At 41.8% G+C, this 15591-nt stretch overlaps 1 protein-coding gene across 2 annotated transcripts in view; it reads left to right on the top strand.

Annotated features, from left to right (window-relative positions):
- The window catches only part of MOB2 (MOB kinase activator 2), an 86213-nt gene extending 71031 nt beyond the window's left edge, over positions 1-15182 (top strand). For both annotated transcript variants that reach the window (XM_053720481.1, XM_053720480.1), the window contains exon 5: positions 14242-15182. In XM_053720481.1, coding sequence (XP_053576456.1) covers positions 14242-14534 — 293 coding nt within the window. In that variant the 3' untranslated portion in view covers positions 14535-15182. The remainder of the gene's footprint in view (positions 1-14241) is intronic.
- The last annotated feature ends 409 nt before the right edge of the window (positions 15183-15591 follow it).

Here is a 15591-nt window from a genome sequence, read left to right as displayed (position 1 = left end):
CCCCCTGATGATTGATATAAGCCACCGTCGTTATGTAGTCCTTCTAAAATCTGATAAACTGGGCCGAAGCTATAGAAAGAACAGATTCCGCCCCACCCTAGAAGGCTGGCATCTGTTGACACAATCACCCAAGATGGTCTGCGAGAGCCTGCTCCCTGGGATAGATGTACCAGGGACAACCACCATCGAAGTGAATTCCTTGTCTCCTGCACCAAGGTTAGTTGAGGAGACAAGTCGGCAGAATCTCCATTCCACAGCCTGAGCATGATCAACTGCAAAGGACTGAGATGGAACCAAACAAACGGAATGATGTCCAATGCCATCACCATCAGCCCAAACACTTCCATGCACTGAACCACTGAAGGCCGAGGATTGGACTGAAGGACAATACAAGCATTGACAATCTGTGAGTTCCTGACTCTTGACAAAAAAATCTTCAGTGATATGGAAACTATCATGGTTCCCAAACTGGAACAAGCACTCCCAGGCCTGAGAGGTCTCCTACATAGTGCAAGAATACCTCTCCTTTAGTCTGATCTACAGATTAACTTGAAAACAGAAAAAAACCTGCCTCTGGGAGAAAGCCTTTGATCTCTAACCCAAGCCTGAGTGAAGACGGGAAATCTACCCCTGACTAGATCCAATGCCGGATCGGGGTCCTGTCATTCTTGCCGTCTTTGATACAACAGCAGGATACATATTTTTTTTTTATTTTTAATAAATCTTTAAATTTTCAAAAGAAATTGCTTCCATCAAGCCAGGTCCCAACAGGATCTCTCCTTGTAAGGAATCACTAAAAGATTAAACTTAGAGCATATATCCGTAGAACAAGGCTCTAATCATAAAAAACTGTGAGCTGGAACAGAACAACCTATTTCGATAAGTTGAAGGGAAGAATTCGGAAGAAAGAAATTAGCCAATTTGAAAGCTGTTTAATCCTGTCCTGGAGGTTATCCAGGGAAAGTGTCTGACTTAGTAGCATCAGACAATGCATCAAATCAATCTGCCGTCGCACCAGCGACGGTAGTCAAGTACACACCTGGTTGCCATTGTAAGCCCTTGTGTACATCCCACCTGTAATGTCATGTCCAACTATCCTCTGAAGATATAGTAGATCATTTAGCGAAGCCAAAACAACACCATCTCCCACTAGGAAATGTGTGTCCAGCCACCATAGCTTAGTAGGTTATGGGAAACAGCTTTAAAAAAAATAGGAAATGCGGCCATTCTTATAATTCACTGGACGCACTAGTATAGATTACACGTACTATGTTGGAATCGCCCAGGATAGATAAAAATTCCCAAAACAACAATTCCACCCGAGTCTGAGAATGCTCTCTCAGAGAATCCCAAAACATCTTCCTCCAACATGGAGGAACCATTTAGAAATAGTAACTACAGAAATTATTCCTCTAGAAATGTTTACTACCTCATGGGAAAAACATAAAATGCATCATAACTAAGTGGAGTGAAAAAGGAAGCACAGGGCACTGCATGTCGGCCACAAAACTTTGTGGGACACTATAGGAGAAATTGGTGGCATAATTCGACCACTGTCAACAGACTCCTAAACAGCAATCTCTTTTTTTTTTATTATTTAAATTTACACAAAGTTATTGCTGTAATTTCTCAATAAATTTTTTTTAACACTGTCGCTTTAACTGTTAAACTGAGACTGTTTATTTGTCTGTGCAGAAGAACATAAACGCATAAAAAGATTCAATGTCTTCTAACTTCAAGAAAAGGGGCACTGATAGATTAAAGGTATCCGGAGTGTTATAACCCCTCTGAAATACTGCATGCCTACGAAGCCTCTCTGCTGTATGCTAATGCAGCATAAAAAGCATCCTGTACACTGCACAAAACCCTTTCTTCTGTATGTTCCTTAATAACACAGCCGAGGAGGTATCGGGCGATTTCATTCAACTGTAATGCCCAAAGGGCGTGCAAACAATAGGGCATGTGTCCTATCACTAACACAGGCAAAGAGAATGACTGGGGTGGGAGGGAAGGGAGGAGCTATATATACAGCTCTGCTGTGGTGCTCTTTGCCTCCTCCTGCTGACCCGGAGGTGATATCCCACAAGTAAGGATGAAATCCATGGACTCATCGTATCTTGTAAAAGAAAGTTTTTGTTTGTTCCATCGTTCAAAATGGAAACGATCAGGTCCATTTTGCCCCTAGTTCAAGAGGGGCAGTTCATGACCACAATAGACTTGAAGGATGCCTACCTTCATGTTCCGATTCACAGGGGCCACTTCAAGTTCCTAAGATTTGCATTCCTGGACCAGCACTTCCATTTTGTTGCCCTTCCTTTCGGTCTGGCAACGTCCCTGAGAGTTTTCACAAAGGTTCTTGAGGCCCTGCTTGCTGTAGCCAGATCCAGGGGCATTGCGGTGGCGCCCCTATCTAGATGTCATCCTGGTTCAGGCGCCGTCCTTCAGTCACGCAGTGGACCATTCAAGGCCTCTGCTCCTGTTACTTCAATCTCATGGTTGGAAGATAAACTCTGGGAAGAGCTCCCTGATCCATGGATGTACGGGCTCAGACATCCCTCTCTTGGTGGATCTGCCCGGAGCAACTGTCCATGGGGACATCCTTCTTGAGACCGTCCTGGGAGATTGTGACCACGGTCGCGAGTTTAGCAGGATGGGGAGCTGTTTGGGGTGCCAGACTGGCACAGGAGAAATAGTCTCGGCTGGATTCCCGTTTACCAATAAATATCCTGGAACTTCAAGCAAACTACAATGCTCTGAAGGCGTGGCCCCGCCTGGGGCATTCAACTTCCATAAGATTTCAGACGGACAACATTACCTCGGTGACTTACATCAACCATCAGGGGGGTACGAGGAGCTCCCTCGCAATGAGGGATGTGTCTTGGATACTTGAATGGGCGGAGGCCCACAACTGCTCACTTCCGGCGATCCACATCCCAGGTGTAGACAACTGGGAAGCGGACTTTCTCGGCAGGCAAACTTTCCACCCAGGGGAATGGTCTCTTCACCCAGTGGTGTTTGTGGAGACTTGTCTCAGATGGGGGACGCTGGAGATAGATCTCATGGCGTCCAGACTCAATTGCAAACTTCCCCGTTACGGGTCGAGGGACCCCAGGCAGAACTGATAGATGCATTAGCGGTGCCTTGGGGGTTTGATCTGGCATACATTTTTCCTCCCTTACCACTTCTACCTCGTATAGTGGCACGCATAAAGCAGGAGACAGCGTCAACCATTTTGATTGCTCCTTCGTGGCCGCGGAGGAGGTGGTTTGCGGATCTGGATGTCATACTCTGTCGTGGAGGTTACCCTATCGCAGGGATCTGTTGGAGCAGGGTTCTTTCCAAAATCAGAATCTCTATTCTCTAAGGCTAACTGTGTGGAGATTGAACGCTTAGTCCTAGCCAAGAGAGGTTTTTCTGAAAGTGTGATTGACACTCTAGTTCAGGCAAGGAAACCAGTCACTCGGCGCATTTTCCATAATGTGTGGAGGACTTACTTGACCTGGTGTGAGAAACATGGATACCCTTGGCACGAGGTGAGGGTTTCCAGAATTCTGTCTGTCCTTCAAGAAGGTCTAGAAAAGGGATTTGCTGCTAGTTCCTTAAAGGGAGAGATTTTGGCATTATCTGTTTTATTACACAGGAGACTCGCTGAGCTCCCTGACCTCCAATCCTTTGTTCAGGCTTTGTCTCAAATCAGGCCTGTCTTTAGGCAGTCTGCTCCACCGTGGAGCTTGAACTTGGTCCTTAAGGTTTTTGCAACAGGTCCCATTTGAGCGTATGCATTCCCTTGACATTAGGATTCTGTCCTGGAAGGTTCTTTTCCTGTTGGCCATTGCATCGGCTCGCAGAGTGTCTGAACTGGTGGCCTTGCAACATTGGCCACCTTATCTGGTTTTTCATTCGGATAAGGCTGTTCTTCGCACCGGCTTGGGATTTCTTCTCAAGGTGGTGTCCAATTGTAACATCAATCAGGAAATATTTGTTCCTTCTCTCTGCCCTAACCCCCCTTCTTCGAAGGAGCGGTTAATTCACAATCTAGATGTTTTCCGTGCCCTGAAGTTCTATCTTCAGGCTACAAAGGACTTCAGACAATCTACATCTCTTTGTTGTGTATTCAGGGAAGCACAGGAGTCGGAGAGCTTCTGCTACTTCTTTGTCTTTTTGGCTGAGGAGCTTGATCCGTTTGGCTTACGAGACAGCGGGACATAAGCCTCCTCAGAGGATCACGGCTCATTCCAGTAGAGCGGTGGCTTCATCTTGGGCCTTTAAGAATGAGGCCTCTATGGAGCATATTTGTAAGGCGGCTACCTGGTCCTCCTTACACACTCTAACGAAGTTTTACAAATTTTATGTTTTTGCTTCTGCGGAAGCGGCTTTTGGGAGAGAGGTTCTACAGGCTGTGGTGGCCTCAGATTAGGATCTGCCTTTTACCCTCCTGGTTTCATTCAATCTCCTCTAGAGTTTGAGTATATGTTCCCAATAGTAATGAATGAAGCTGCGGACTCTTCTCCCCTTTAGATGGAAAACTTAAATTATGCTTACCTAATAATTTAATTTCCATCATGGGGAGGAGAGTCCACAGCTCCCGACCGTATCTTCGGTTGGTGGACCTAAATTTAATTTATCTTCTGGCACAATTTATACCCTGATGTTTCTCCTACTGTTCCTATTTCCCTCGGCAGAATGACTGGGGGATGGGGGGGTGGGAGAGGTATTTAAACCTTTGGCTGGGGTGTCTTTGCCTCCTCCTGGTGGCCAGGTTCTTAATTTCCAATAGTAATGAATGAAGCCGTGGACTCTCCTCCCCACGATGGAAATGAAATGATCAGGTAAGCATAATTTAAGTTTTTTCTTTAGCCGGTTCAGTATTCGGGTTTGGAACCTACTCAGGTTCCTCAGCATCTGGTGAAAGACAGTACCTTTTGAGCTATAGTGTATCCTGTTTCTATTCAGGGACCAGGTGTTTTCTCCGAACTAAATCTTAGACAGGCTAAACATTGTCCGTTTGTAACCTTTAGAGATCTGAAGGATACCTTCAAGTTCCCATCCACCCACAGCATTACAGATTGTCCTGTTCCAGGGGAGCTGTTATTACCTAGCCAAATGTCATAGAATTCATCAGTTCTTTTTATGCTTGTGGGGCATGTTTATGTGCAGCAATAAAGCATTTGGTTTCCTAGGTATCAGCCAATAAGCAAATCAGACCTAGAGACATGTTATAGTTTATACAGCTTGGATTTTAAGAGATTTCTTTCATATGATGGTGAGAGTCCACAAGCCTTGACATGTGGGATTGAGTTCCCGCCACTGTGGAGGCAAAGAACCCCAAACAACCAAAGCTTTTAATCCCCTCCCACATCACTGTACTACCCAGTTTTGTTCTTTGCCTCCAGAAGGAAGGTTGAAGATTAGAGGTGTTCCAGCTTTACGTTGACCCGTGGTGTTCAGACCTATGTGAGACCCGTTACCCCTCTGGTTTGCTGATTCTGGATTATAGGAGTGCTTGGTTAATGGCACAGTATTTCCTTAAAGGGACAGTCTACACCAGAATATTGTTTTAAAAGATAGATAATCCCTTTATTACCCATTCCCTAGTTTTGCATAACCAACACAGTTATATTAATATATGTTTTACCTCTGTGATTATCTTGTATCTAAGCCTCTGCAGACTGCCCCCTTATTTCAGGTCTTTTGACAGACTTGCATTTTAGCCAATCAGTGCTGGCTCCTTGGAACTCCACGTGCGTGAGCAGTGTTATCTATATGAAACACATGAACTAACACCCTCTAGTGGTGAAAAACTGTCAAAATTCCCTGAGATGAGAGGCGGCCTTCAGGGGCTTAGAAATTAGCATATGAACCTCCTAGGTTTAGCTTTTAACTAAGAATACCAAGAGACAAAGCAAAATTGGTGATAGATGTAAATTTGAAAATTGTTTAAATTGACATGTCCTATCTGAATGAGTTTGTTTTGGACTAGACTGTCCCTTTGAAAGATTTCTTTCCAATGGCATGGAGAGTCCACAAATCTATTCAATTATTAGTGGGAATTCAACTCCTGGTCACCAGGGGAAGCAAAGGACACCCCAGCAGAGCTGTTAAGTATCACTCCCACTTCCCGTAACTCCCAGTCATTCTTTGCTTCGTACATCGTAGGGGTGGTGTGAAAATGTGTCTGAAGAAGATCAACTATTTAATCCTTTAATGGGTACTTTTTCCTGCAAGCTAGGATTGTGTTTATGCTGTGTCCGTGTCAATCTCTTTACTAAGAGTAATGGTGGCTTTAGCAGTTAGAAGGCTGCAAGGTGGTCCTTGCTTTAATTCTAATTCCTTTGATAGAAAACCAGGGTTGGTTACTCTGCTTTTCTTTTATGCTCAGGTCCCTGTCAGCGATCAGGTGAAGCTGTCAAACCTGGGAGATTATATCTGCACTGCAGCTGCAGTTCCTAGGTCCCTGTCAGGATAAGGTTTTTTTTCCTCTGCCAGACCGGGAGCTACTGGGAGCTGCAAGTCTGGTAAGTCCCTTGATTACCCTTTTCCCTCTATGGCTTGTGGTCTGAGGGGTGACTTAAAACTCAGGGTAGTTTCTCTTAAGGGTGGGGGACTTGTGCCACTTTACTTTAATCATCAGTGGGGCAGGCATTATTGGAACCTAGAGGTATTAGTATGAAGAATTTCAGACTCTGCTTCTTAAAGGGACACTGAACCCAAATTTTTTTCTTTCGTGATTCTGATAGAGCATGCAATTTTAAGCAACTTTCTAATTTACTCCTATTATCAATTTTTCTTCTTTCTCTTGCCATCTTTATTTGAAAAAGAAGGCATCTAGGCTTTTTTTTTTTTTTTTTTGGTTCAGATCACTGGACAGCACTTTTTGTATTGGTGGATGAATTTATCCACCAATCAGCAAGGACAACCCAGTTTGTTCACCAAAAATGGGCCGGCATCTAAACTTAGATTCTTGCTTTTTCAAATACAGATACCAAGAGAATGAAGAAAATTTGATAATAGGAGTAAATTAGAAAGTTGCTTGAAATTTCAAGCTCTATCTGAATCACGAAATAATTTTTTTTTGTTCAGTGTCCCTTTTAAATGCCAGTAAGGATCCTTTATCAGCGGCAACACCTCAGTTTAAAGTTGTAGGTCACTCCTTGCTGATTTGTGCACTCCTCTATGGAGTCTCTCTTGGAGTACTGTTTTGTAAAATCTGAGTAACGTCCAGTCAGAGGTATCTCTGCGGTGACTGCTACATAAGGCGCCAGTCTCAAGGATTGTATGTCTGGCTCATTTATTTCTACTTGTGTTGGATTTTAATAGGGGTTGTTGATATTGTATCCCTGATTCAACCTTAGATATTTTATACGCTAGTACTGGTTTCTTGACGCTTTTTTTTTTTTTTTTTAAGCAGCAAGTGGAGGCGGTGCCATTTTGGTTTTCGGAGTGTGACGACTCTTCCCGGCATTGGCGTTTTCTTTGACCCATTTAGCCTCTTGCAGCTTTGAGACTTTCTCAGTATATGTGTCTTATGCTTTGTGTCTTGTTTCATGGTCATCGTGAAGCAGTAATCATAACTCCGCTTTCCTGATCTGACAGTGTAAGCGAGTTTACCGCAAATTTGGAGATCCTTTTTAACGAAGGATGTAAAAGAGATCTGCTTTATTTTTTAACAGAGTTGTTAAATACTAGCATGTATTGGGCAGTTATTTTATTTGGGGTGCTTAAATTTTCAGTGCGGTGACGACCGTTTTAGTTAAAAGAACTGGTCTCTCCATTTTTCATTTATTTATTTTTTAAAATAATTTTTATTAAGGTTTTTGATATTTTCCAAAAATAACATTTTCACAGGTGCATATATATATATATATATATATATGGGAAATCGGAAGAAGCGAAAAGTTATAATCATTTTCACAATTTAAAATATACACTCGTGAACATCTGTGTCCTCTCTTGTAACTAGAGTATTGAGCAAGTCAAGAAAAATGTTAGGTTCACTAAACAGAAAAGTTAACAAACGTACATGTTACAGATGGAATACTGCCCTTAAATACATTGTTATGAGGAATTGAAGGGGGCTGGTCTATCGCAGGGTCTGTCCTACGAGCCTTGCTGTTTAAGGCTTCAGAGTACATTATCCAAGGTTCCCATATCTTTAAGAAATCATCTCTCTGATCTAACAGGCTTGCGGATAAACTAGATAATTGATGTATGTGTTCAATTTTGCGGGTGATAAGGGAAAAGGTAGGTATATCTCTCTTCCAGTAACAAGCTATGCTTAATCTGGTAGCTGTGCAGATGGTCATGGCTAGTTTATTTTCCTTTCGGGTTAAACTGGGAATAGGTTGATTTGCTTGTCGAACATCGAACTCCGTAAGCTTGAGGTCTAGGTCCAGATCTGTGTAGTGGATGTGCATTCCCACCAAGTATGTAGGAAGGTACCTTGTTCCCCACAACCCCTAAAAACTGTTGAAACATTCCCTTGCGTGTTGTATGTATGTACCATCTATAAACCGTTTTTAAAAAGTTCTCCCTCAGGTTGGCACAAAGGGTGAGTGAACATCCCCCTTTTATTATCTTAGCCCATTGTGTTCTATCCCAGTGCAAGTTAAGATCAGTTTCCCATTTGCGCATAAAGTGGTCCTTGCTCTCAGCGTTCAAGGTATTAATGAAGGGGTATCATTTAGCAATAGCTCCTTTTGGTGTATTTTTAGAGAGGCAAATAATCTCGTAGCTTGTCAGGGGGTTTGGAGTGTAAGATCGTCTGGACCCTTGGTCTAAGTTGTTCGTAGTGAAACCAATTGTGTCTGTCATTGGGGTCTAGCTCTGAATAATGGTTAGAGGGAATAACCGAATTGTTAACTATCACATCAGCAATTCTGTAGAGGCCTCTATTTGCTCATTTGTACCATAGTAGGAGTCTAAGGGAGTTGCTCTGGAGCCCTTTGAGATCAGGGGATGTGAAGAAGTCAGTGAGTCCCATAAATAGATTGTATGCGCTATTGCAGAGAATTTCTTCCAATTTGGGGGTCTCGCCGATTTATTTGACCATAATAATTTAGTTATCGGGTTTGTTTGTGTGAGATCTGACTCTAGCTGTACCCGTCTTATCTTTTCCTTTGTGCCATCCTGGCTGCGTAATAATAAGTTGTGTGGGACACCCTTTCCTCCACTTGTTTTATGTGTTGTTAGGGTTGTTCTCTTTATCCATTTTTTATTTTTTACAGCTGTCTACTGCCATCTAGTGGCAATTTTTCGTTATCTCACCCTTCAGAATACTGCCTTTTTCTTATCAGATATCTGTCTGTTATCGGCCAATTATGTGTATATGTAGTCATTATTCTAATAAGTTTTATTTCCCTCTAAGATGGGAATTACTTTTATTTAAGGGGTTTTAGTACTGTACAGATTTAGCTTTTATTTCTTTGTTTATTTATATAATTTTCTGTCTTTTCCCCTTCTCTAGGGCCTTGCATGCCTTTCTGTTGCAGCTTGTTGAAGACATAATTTTATTTATGCCTCCTGGTGCCCTGGGATTATCTTCATTTTTAGTTTTTTGATAATGAGATTTTCTCTGTTCAGTTTTTTTTTTTTTTCTCAGTTGCGACATATATTTATAATTATTTGTGAATAGTTTTTTTAAGCATGTATTGCCTAGAGCAGGGATATCAAACTCAAAGTATTTGGGGGCCACTTGCCAAGTGTTCTTCTCCCATGGGGGCCGCTTGAACTGAGTAAGTGCTCCGAAAACTGGATATACTAGGAAATGGAAGTGACATTTATCCAAGTAGTAGTGAAAAGTGGGAGTTGTAGCCCACAATAGCCATACACAGTTGTATATTTATCTTCTGAGTACCAAGTGAAGAGATCGTCTTGGAACTGTATAGCAACGTAAAAAGTGTCATTTACCAAACACAGGGTGTGGTAGGAGTCTACACTGGATGCTTTGTCCTTTATATTTGTCTTGTGAGTGCCTATATAGAATATCAACTTGTTACACCTCTTAGAACCCTAAACATTTTTTGCAGCTTAAAGTAATGGTTTACCTATTAAACAAGGGAGGGCCAGATGAAACTATCTTGAGGGCCACATTTGGCCCTGGGGCCTGTACTTTGAGACCACTGGCCTAGAGTATCTGATATATTCTTCAATATATCTGTGACGGATATAATCATGCATATTCTATATGCATTTATTTTAGTGTTCTTTTAGCACTAAATGTTTTACTATTGTCTTTGACATGTTTTCTCCTATGTTGTTTAAAGGAGATAGTAAAAAATCTCAATATGAGAGAAATTAACAACTATGTCTAGGACAAGCAGTCTCTCTGTTATCTGTAGGTTTTTTTTTTTATTATTAGTTTATCTCTCATATTGAAGAGATTTTTTAATAATGTGTTTGACAGGTTCTCACAATGCAAGGGTTACAAGCTCGAACCTGGTTACAGATTCCTTTTGAAGAAATGACTGTGCCTTCACACAGAATTCACCCGATCCTGTCTGATCTCGAAAGTTAAGCAGGGCCAGGCCTGGTCAGTACCTGGATGGGATTCCTCAGTCTCTTGTAGACGGCTTTCCTGCTATGGGATACGAAGGCTAGACTTCAGGATCTCTGGATTACTACAGCCTGATCAATCCTCGACCTCATGGAGGTCTATCCTGTCTTGGAATAAGGATAACAATCTAAGAATCCTTCCTCTGAGGTTTAGTTAGCATACAGGGTCCACACCCTATTCAGTCATGGCCGAGATGAGGGGGCAGGTTTGCCCTTATTTTTTTTATTTTTTTTAGCGGATCTGGATTTGCGATGTCCCGGTGCCTTGGGCAGTGAACATCTCGCTTCCCTAGAAGTGTTGGTCATAGTTCCTCTGGCTGTACAAGGTCAAGGATCTAAGTTACCCTAGAAAGAGGAAACTTTTCGTCCTTAGTTCTGGAGGGTCAGATCATGACTTCCATCGATTTGAAGGTTGCTTATCCTTCATGTTCCTATCCTCAGGGAACTTTTCCTTTTCATGCGGTTTGACTTTTTGGACAAGCTCTTCTACATTGTAGTCTTTCATTTAGGACTAGCCTGACCTTCGAATCTTTATTAAGTTTCTAGGGGCTTTTCTGGCAGTGACCAGATCTCAAGGAATTATGGTGGCCCCATACTTGGACTATATATTTTTTTTTTTTTTTTTTTTTTTTCATTAAAGGAACTTTTTTTTTTTTTTTTTTTATACTTGGACTATATTTTGGTTCAAGCGCCATCCTTTTATTTAGCAAGATCCGAACTAGATTCTATGTTGTCGATTCTCCGCTTTTACGGGTGGAGGGTGAATCTGGGAAGAGTTCCTTGGTGCAAAATTCCAGGGGATGTTTTTTTTGGGGTCGATCATTGCCTCGATCTCTGTGAAGATTTTCTAGATTGCAGTCAGAAGATCAGGACTTCTTGCTGCCTTTCTTTCTCTTTATTGCTGTCCATACATTAATGACATGGGTACGGAGGTACATGGTATCTTAAAGGAAACAGGAAGATTAACCCTAATGTCTCTGTTTGCCCTCCTTCCTCGGGGGATAACCAATATTTAATAGGAACAGGCTTTGGGGGCCTTGTGAGTTTCAGTGGGTAGCATGTCAGTCTCATATTCTGATCTTCTCGCTCCAACTTAGTTTTGGGAACTTGATTTTTCCATGGAAATTTGTCTCTGAGAAAGGACCTTATGCTTCAGGGCCTTTTTCCATGCCTAGATTAACGATCCTGCCTGCTTTGAGATTGAACGCCTAGTCTTGTCTAGCAAGGGTTTTCTGAGTCTTTCTTTGGTTCACAATCGTAATCCGGTAACTCACAGGATTTGCCATTAAGTATGGTGTTCGTATTTTTTCTGGTGTGAATCTAAGGGTTTTTCTTAGAACCAGTCGAGGGTTCCTCAACTTCTGCCTTTCTTCAGGGACTTCTTCAGGGGCTCCTGGAGAAGGACTTAACCGTCTGTTCTTTGAAGATTATTCCCCTTTTTTGTTGCATAAAGGTATGGGTAACTTTTAGATGTTTCATCTTTTTTGTTTAGGCCTTAGACAAAATCAGACCTATGTTTAAGTTTTTATTGCTCTTTGGAACCTTTCTTTCATTCTTAGAGTTCTGCTGCAGACTCTGTTTGTTTGAGCCTAGGCGCTTTATTGATATTTAATCTTTGTCTTGGAGAGTTTTTGGCTCTCCTTTGCGATCCGCCTTCCTTATTTATCATGCGAAAAAAGCGGTCCTACATATCTGAATGGAATTTCTTCCTAAGGTTGTTTCAGACCGTAATATCAATCAGGAATTTATTGTTATTTCTTCTGTTCTATCCTTATTCTCATAAGGAAAGGCTCTTGCATAACCTGGATGTTGTGCATGCTCTATAGTTCTGTCTGCAGACAGAGATTTTAGTCTATCTGCTGCCCTTTTTGTCGCGTTTCTAGTAAACATAAAGGGCAGAAGCCTTTTTCTTCTCCTCTTTTCTTTTGGTTGAGAAGTGTTTTTTTGGTTGACTTATTGGTCGACTGGATTACATCCTTCTACACGCTTACAGCTCATTCCGTTAGGAATGTTTCTGTTTCCTAGACTTTTTTTTATAAAGGAGGCTTCTGTGGATCCAATCTGCAGGCGGCATTTTTGTCCTCGCTGCATTCTTTTTCCGAATTTACATATTCAATGTTTTTACCTTATTTAAGGCCTCTTTTGGGAGGAAAGTTCTTCAAGCAGTGGTGCCTTCTGTTTAGATCCGCCTGTCTTGTTCTCCCTCCCTTCTATTCTGTGTCCTCTTGCTTGGGTATTGGTTCCCACTAGTAATTGAATGGATTTGTAGACTCTCCATGCCATTGGAAAGAAAACAACATTTATGCTTACTTGATAAATTCTTTTTTTTCCTGGCATGGAGAGTCCACGACCCGTCCTTGATTCTTTTTAAGATGGCGGTTGTCTATTTTAAACCTCAGGCACCGCTATACCCTTCTGTCATCTTCTCTTTCCATATTCCTTCAGCCAAATGACTGGGAGTTATGGGAAGTGGGAGTGATACTTAACAGCTCTGCTGGGGTGTTCTTTGCTTCCCCCTGGTGACCAGGAGTTGAATTCCCACTAGTAATTGAATGGATTTGTGGACTCTCCATGCCAGGAAAGGAAAGAATTGATCAGATAAGCATACATTTTGTTTTCAGCCATAACCCCCTCAAATATTGGATGTGATTAATTCCTTGTGTAACAGTACTCCCAATACAATACCTCATGCTCAAGTGTATGTACTTGTATGTAAGTATTGGATACACGAAAAAAGTACACACCTGAACTTACCAATAGTAAGCAAAAATGTCAAAATTGTCTGTGCCCTTTTAAGCACAGAAACTGGGAAACCCTTGATCCTTTCACACCATTAGGGCGTCATGGAACGTCCTACATTATATAGGCGTCCTGCAGCCCCTCTACCTTTGACTCAAGCTGGAATCGAAATGGGGGACATGCCTAGAACCATAGACAGTCCCCCATGATTCGATCCCGGCCTTGAAATCGCGTAATCACATCAATGATCTCGCGATTTCATTTTTACATCAAGTGTCTACATCAGAACTTCGTTCCAATGTTAACACTTTAATCCTGGTGTTAAAGGGACAGTCAACACCAGAATTTTTGTAGTTTAAAAAGAAAGATAATCCCTTTATTACCCATTCCCCAGTTTTGCATAACCAACACAGTTATAATAATACACGTTTTACCTCTGTAATTATCTTGTATCTAAGCTTCTGCTGACTGCCCCCTTATTTCAGTTCTTTTGACAGACATGCAGTTTAGGCAATCAGTGATCACTCCTAGGTTACTTTACGTGCATGATCTCAATGTTATCTATATGAAACATGTGAACTAATGCCCTCTAGTGGTCAAAATGTATTCAGATTAGAGGCAGTCTTCAAGGTCTAAGAAATTAGCATATGAACCTCCTAGTTTTAGCTTTCAACTAAGAATACCAAGAGAACAAAGCAAAATTGGTGATAAAAGTAAATTGGGAAGTTGTTTAAAATTGCATGCCCTGTTTAAAACATGAAAGTTTTTTTTGGACTTGACTGTCCCTTTAAGGGGTTAAAACTGGTGAGTGTGATCTAACAATGTTTAACTGAAATGTGCATCACTTGTGGTTATGACTTTCTAAATGCCAAGAGGATCTACTTTATGTTTACAACTGTTTCTTTGTATGTGACATTTTAACCTGCGTTTTTTGTTTTTTTAATCTCACAGGAAAAGAATTCCCCAGCTCATTTGATTCTTTGGTCAAAAAGATCTGCCGATACCTTTTTCACGTCATGGCTCACATTTACTCTGCACACTTCAAGGAGACTGCGGTTCTAGAATTGCACGGACACTTAAATACACTCTTTATCCACTTCCTCCTTTTTGTGCGGGAGTTCAACCTACTGGATCCCAAGGAAACTGCCATCCTGGATGACCTATCTGAAATCCTCTTTTCTGAAGAGAGCCGGGAAGCTGCAGGGGCAACAGGAGGAGCACAGAACCACGTGAAGGAGAGATGAGTCTCCCCCCCATATTTTGCTTTCTCTCCTTACGCAGCCCCCTAACAGCGTGCTCACCCCTTACGGCAAGCTGACTTACCTCCCGGCTCACGGCACTGGGGAGAAGCGGATGTAGGTGCTACTTTGCCTAATTTACGGGGGACGCTCTGCCTGTTATACCCCAACCTGAAGGGGAAGCAAACCTCGCTCTTATCTTTAGCAGGAAGTTGCACCGAATATCACCTTATTTTATTTTGTGTTTTGGATTTTTTTTTAAGTTAACATGTTTTTGTCCTTTGTTGTTTTTTTTTTTTCCTTTTTCTTTTCAGTCTCCTCCTTATAGGTGGTACTTCCATTTTTTTTTGGGAGGGGGGATTTACCTTTTTATTTTGCTGTGGCTTTGGAGGGACATTGGATTCTCTGGAGTGGGGTGGAAAGACTGTAACAGTTGAGAAGAAACCAGTTCCTGTTACCTTCTGTAGTCGCTGTCTGGGCTGGATTAAGCCACCTCCTGTCCCCACTACCCATGGACAAAACTTCTTTCCCTCCCTCTTCCTGAGGGGGGTGCAGGGCGCTCACCCCGTGTTGGGGTGGAATGATATTGTTGGCTTCTTTTAGTTTAACTGTTAAATAATGATGATAATATTAATAATAAAACAGATTCTATCAGCCTGTGTGGTTGGGTTTCTCATGTGTTTGCTTGAGATATTAGGTACCCATGTCAGTTTCTTGGGGCTACAGAACGTATCACAGTGAAAATAGTCTTGTTATCTACAGTATACAATAACCGTTCATTGTCAATTCTAGCTAGGATCTATATGCACATATTACTATTTAAAAAAAACAAAAACATTTGCAATATACTTTTTGATTATTTATCGCCCAATCTGTAATTAAAATTATGTTAAACCCTAAATAGTGTCAATTACTTCTGTCACAGTCCTGCAAGGAGGCTGGGGACTCTGCAGGAAGACAAACTTGCATTTTTTCTTTTGAAGTGTTTTTAGGAGATGCCTATCTGGTAGCTGCAATTAGGACTTTTGCTGCAAAAATCATGGGACCATGTAACCTAATCATG

The sequence above is a fragment of the Bombina bombina genome, chromosome 7 (assembly GCF_027579735.1).
Source record: "Bombina bombina isolate aBomBom1 chromosome 7, aBomBom1.pri, whole genome shotgun sequence".
In the NCBI taxonomy this organism is placed as follows: Eukaryota; Metazoa; Chordata; class Amphibia; order Anura; family Bombinatoridae; genus Bombina; species Bombina bombina.
Note: the sequence above shows the minus strand (reverse complement) of the source record. Positions and strands in the feature narration are given on the sequence as shown.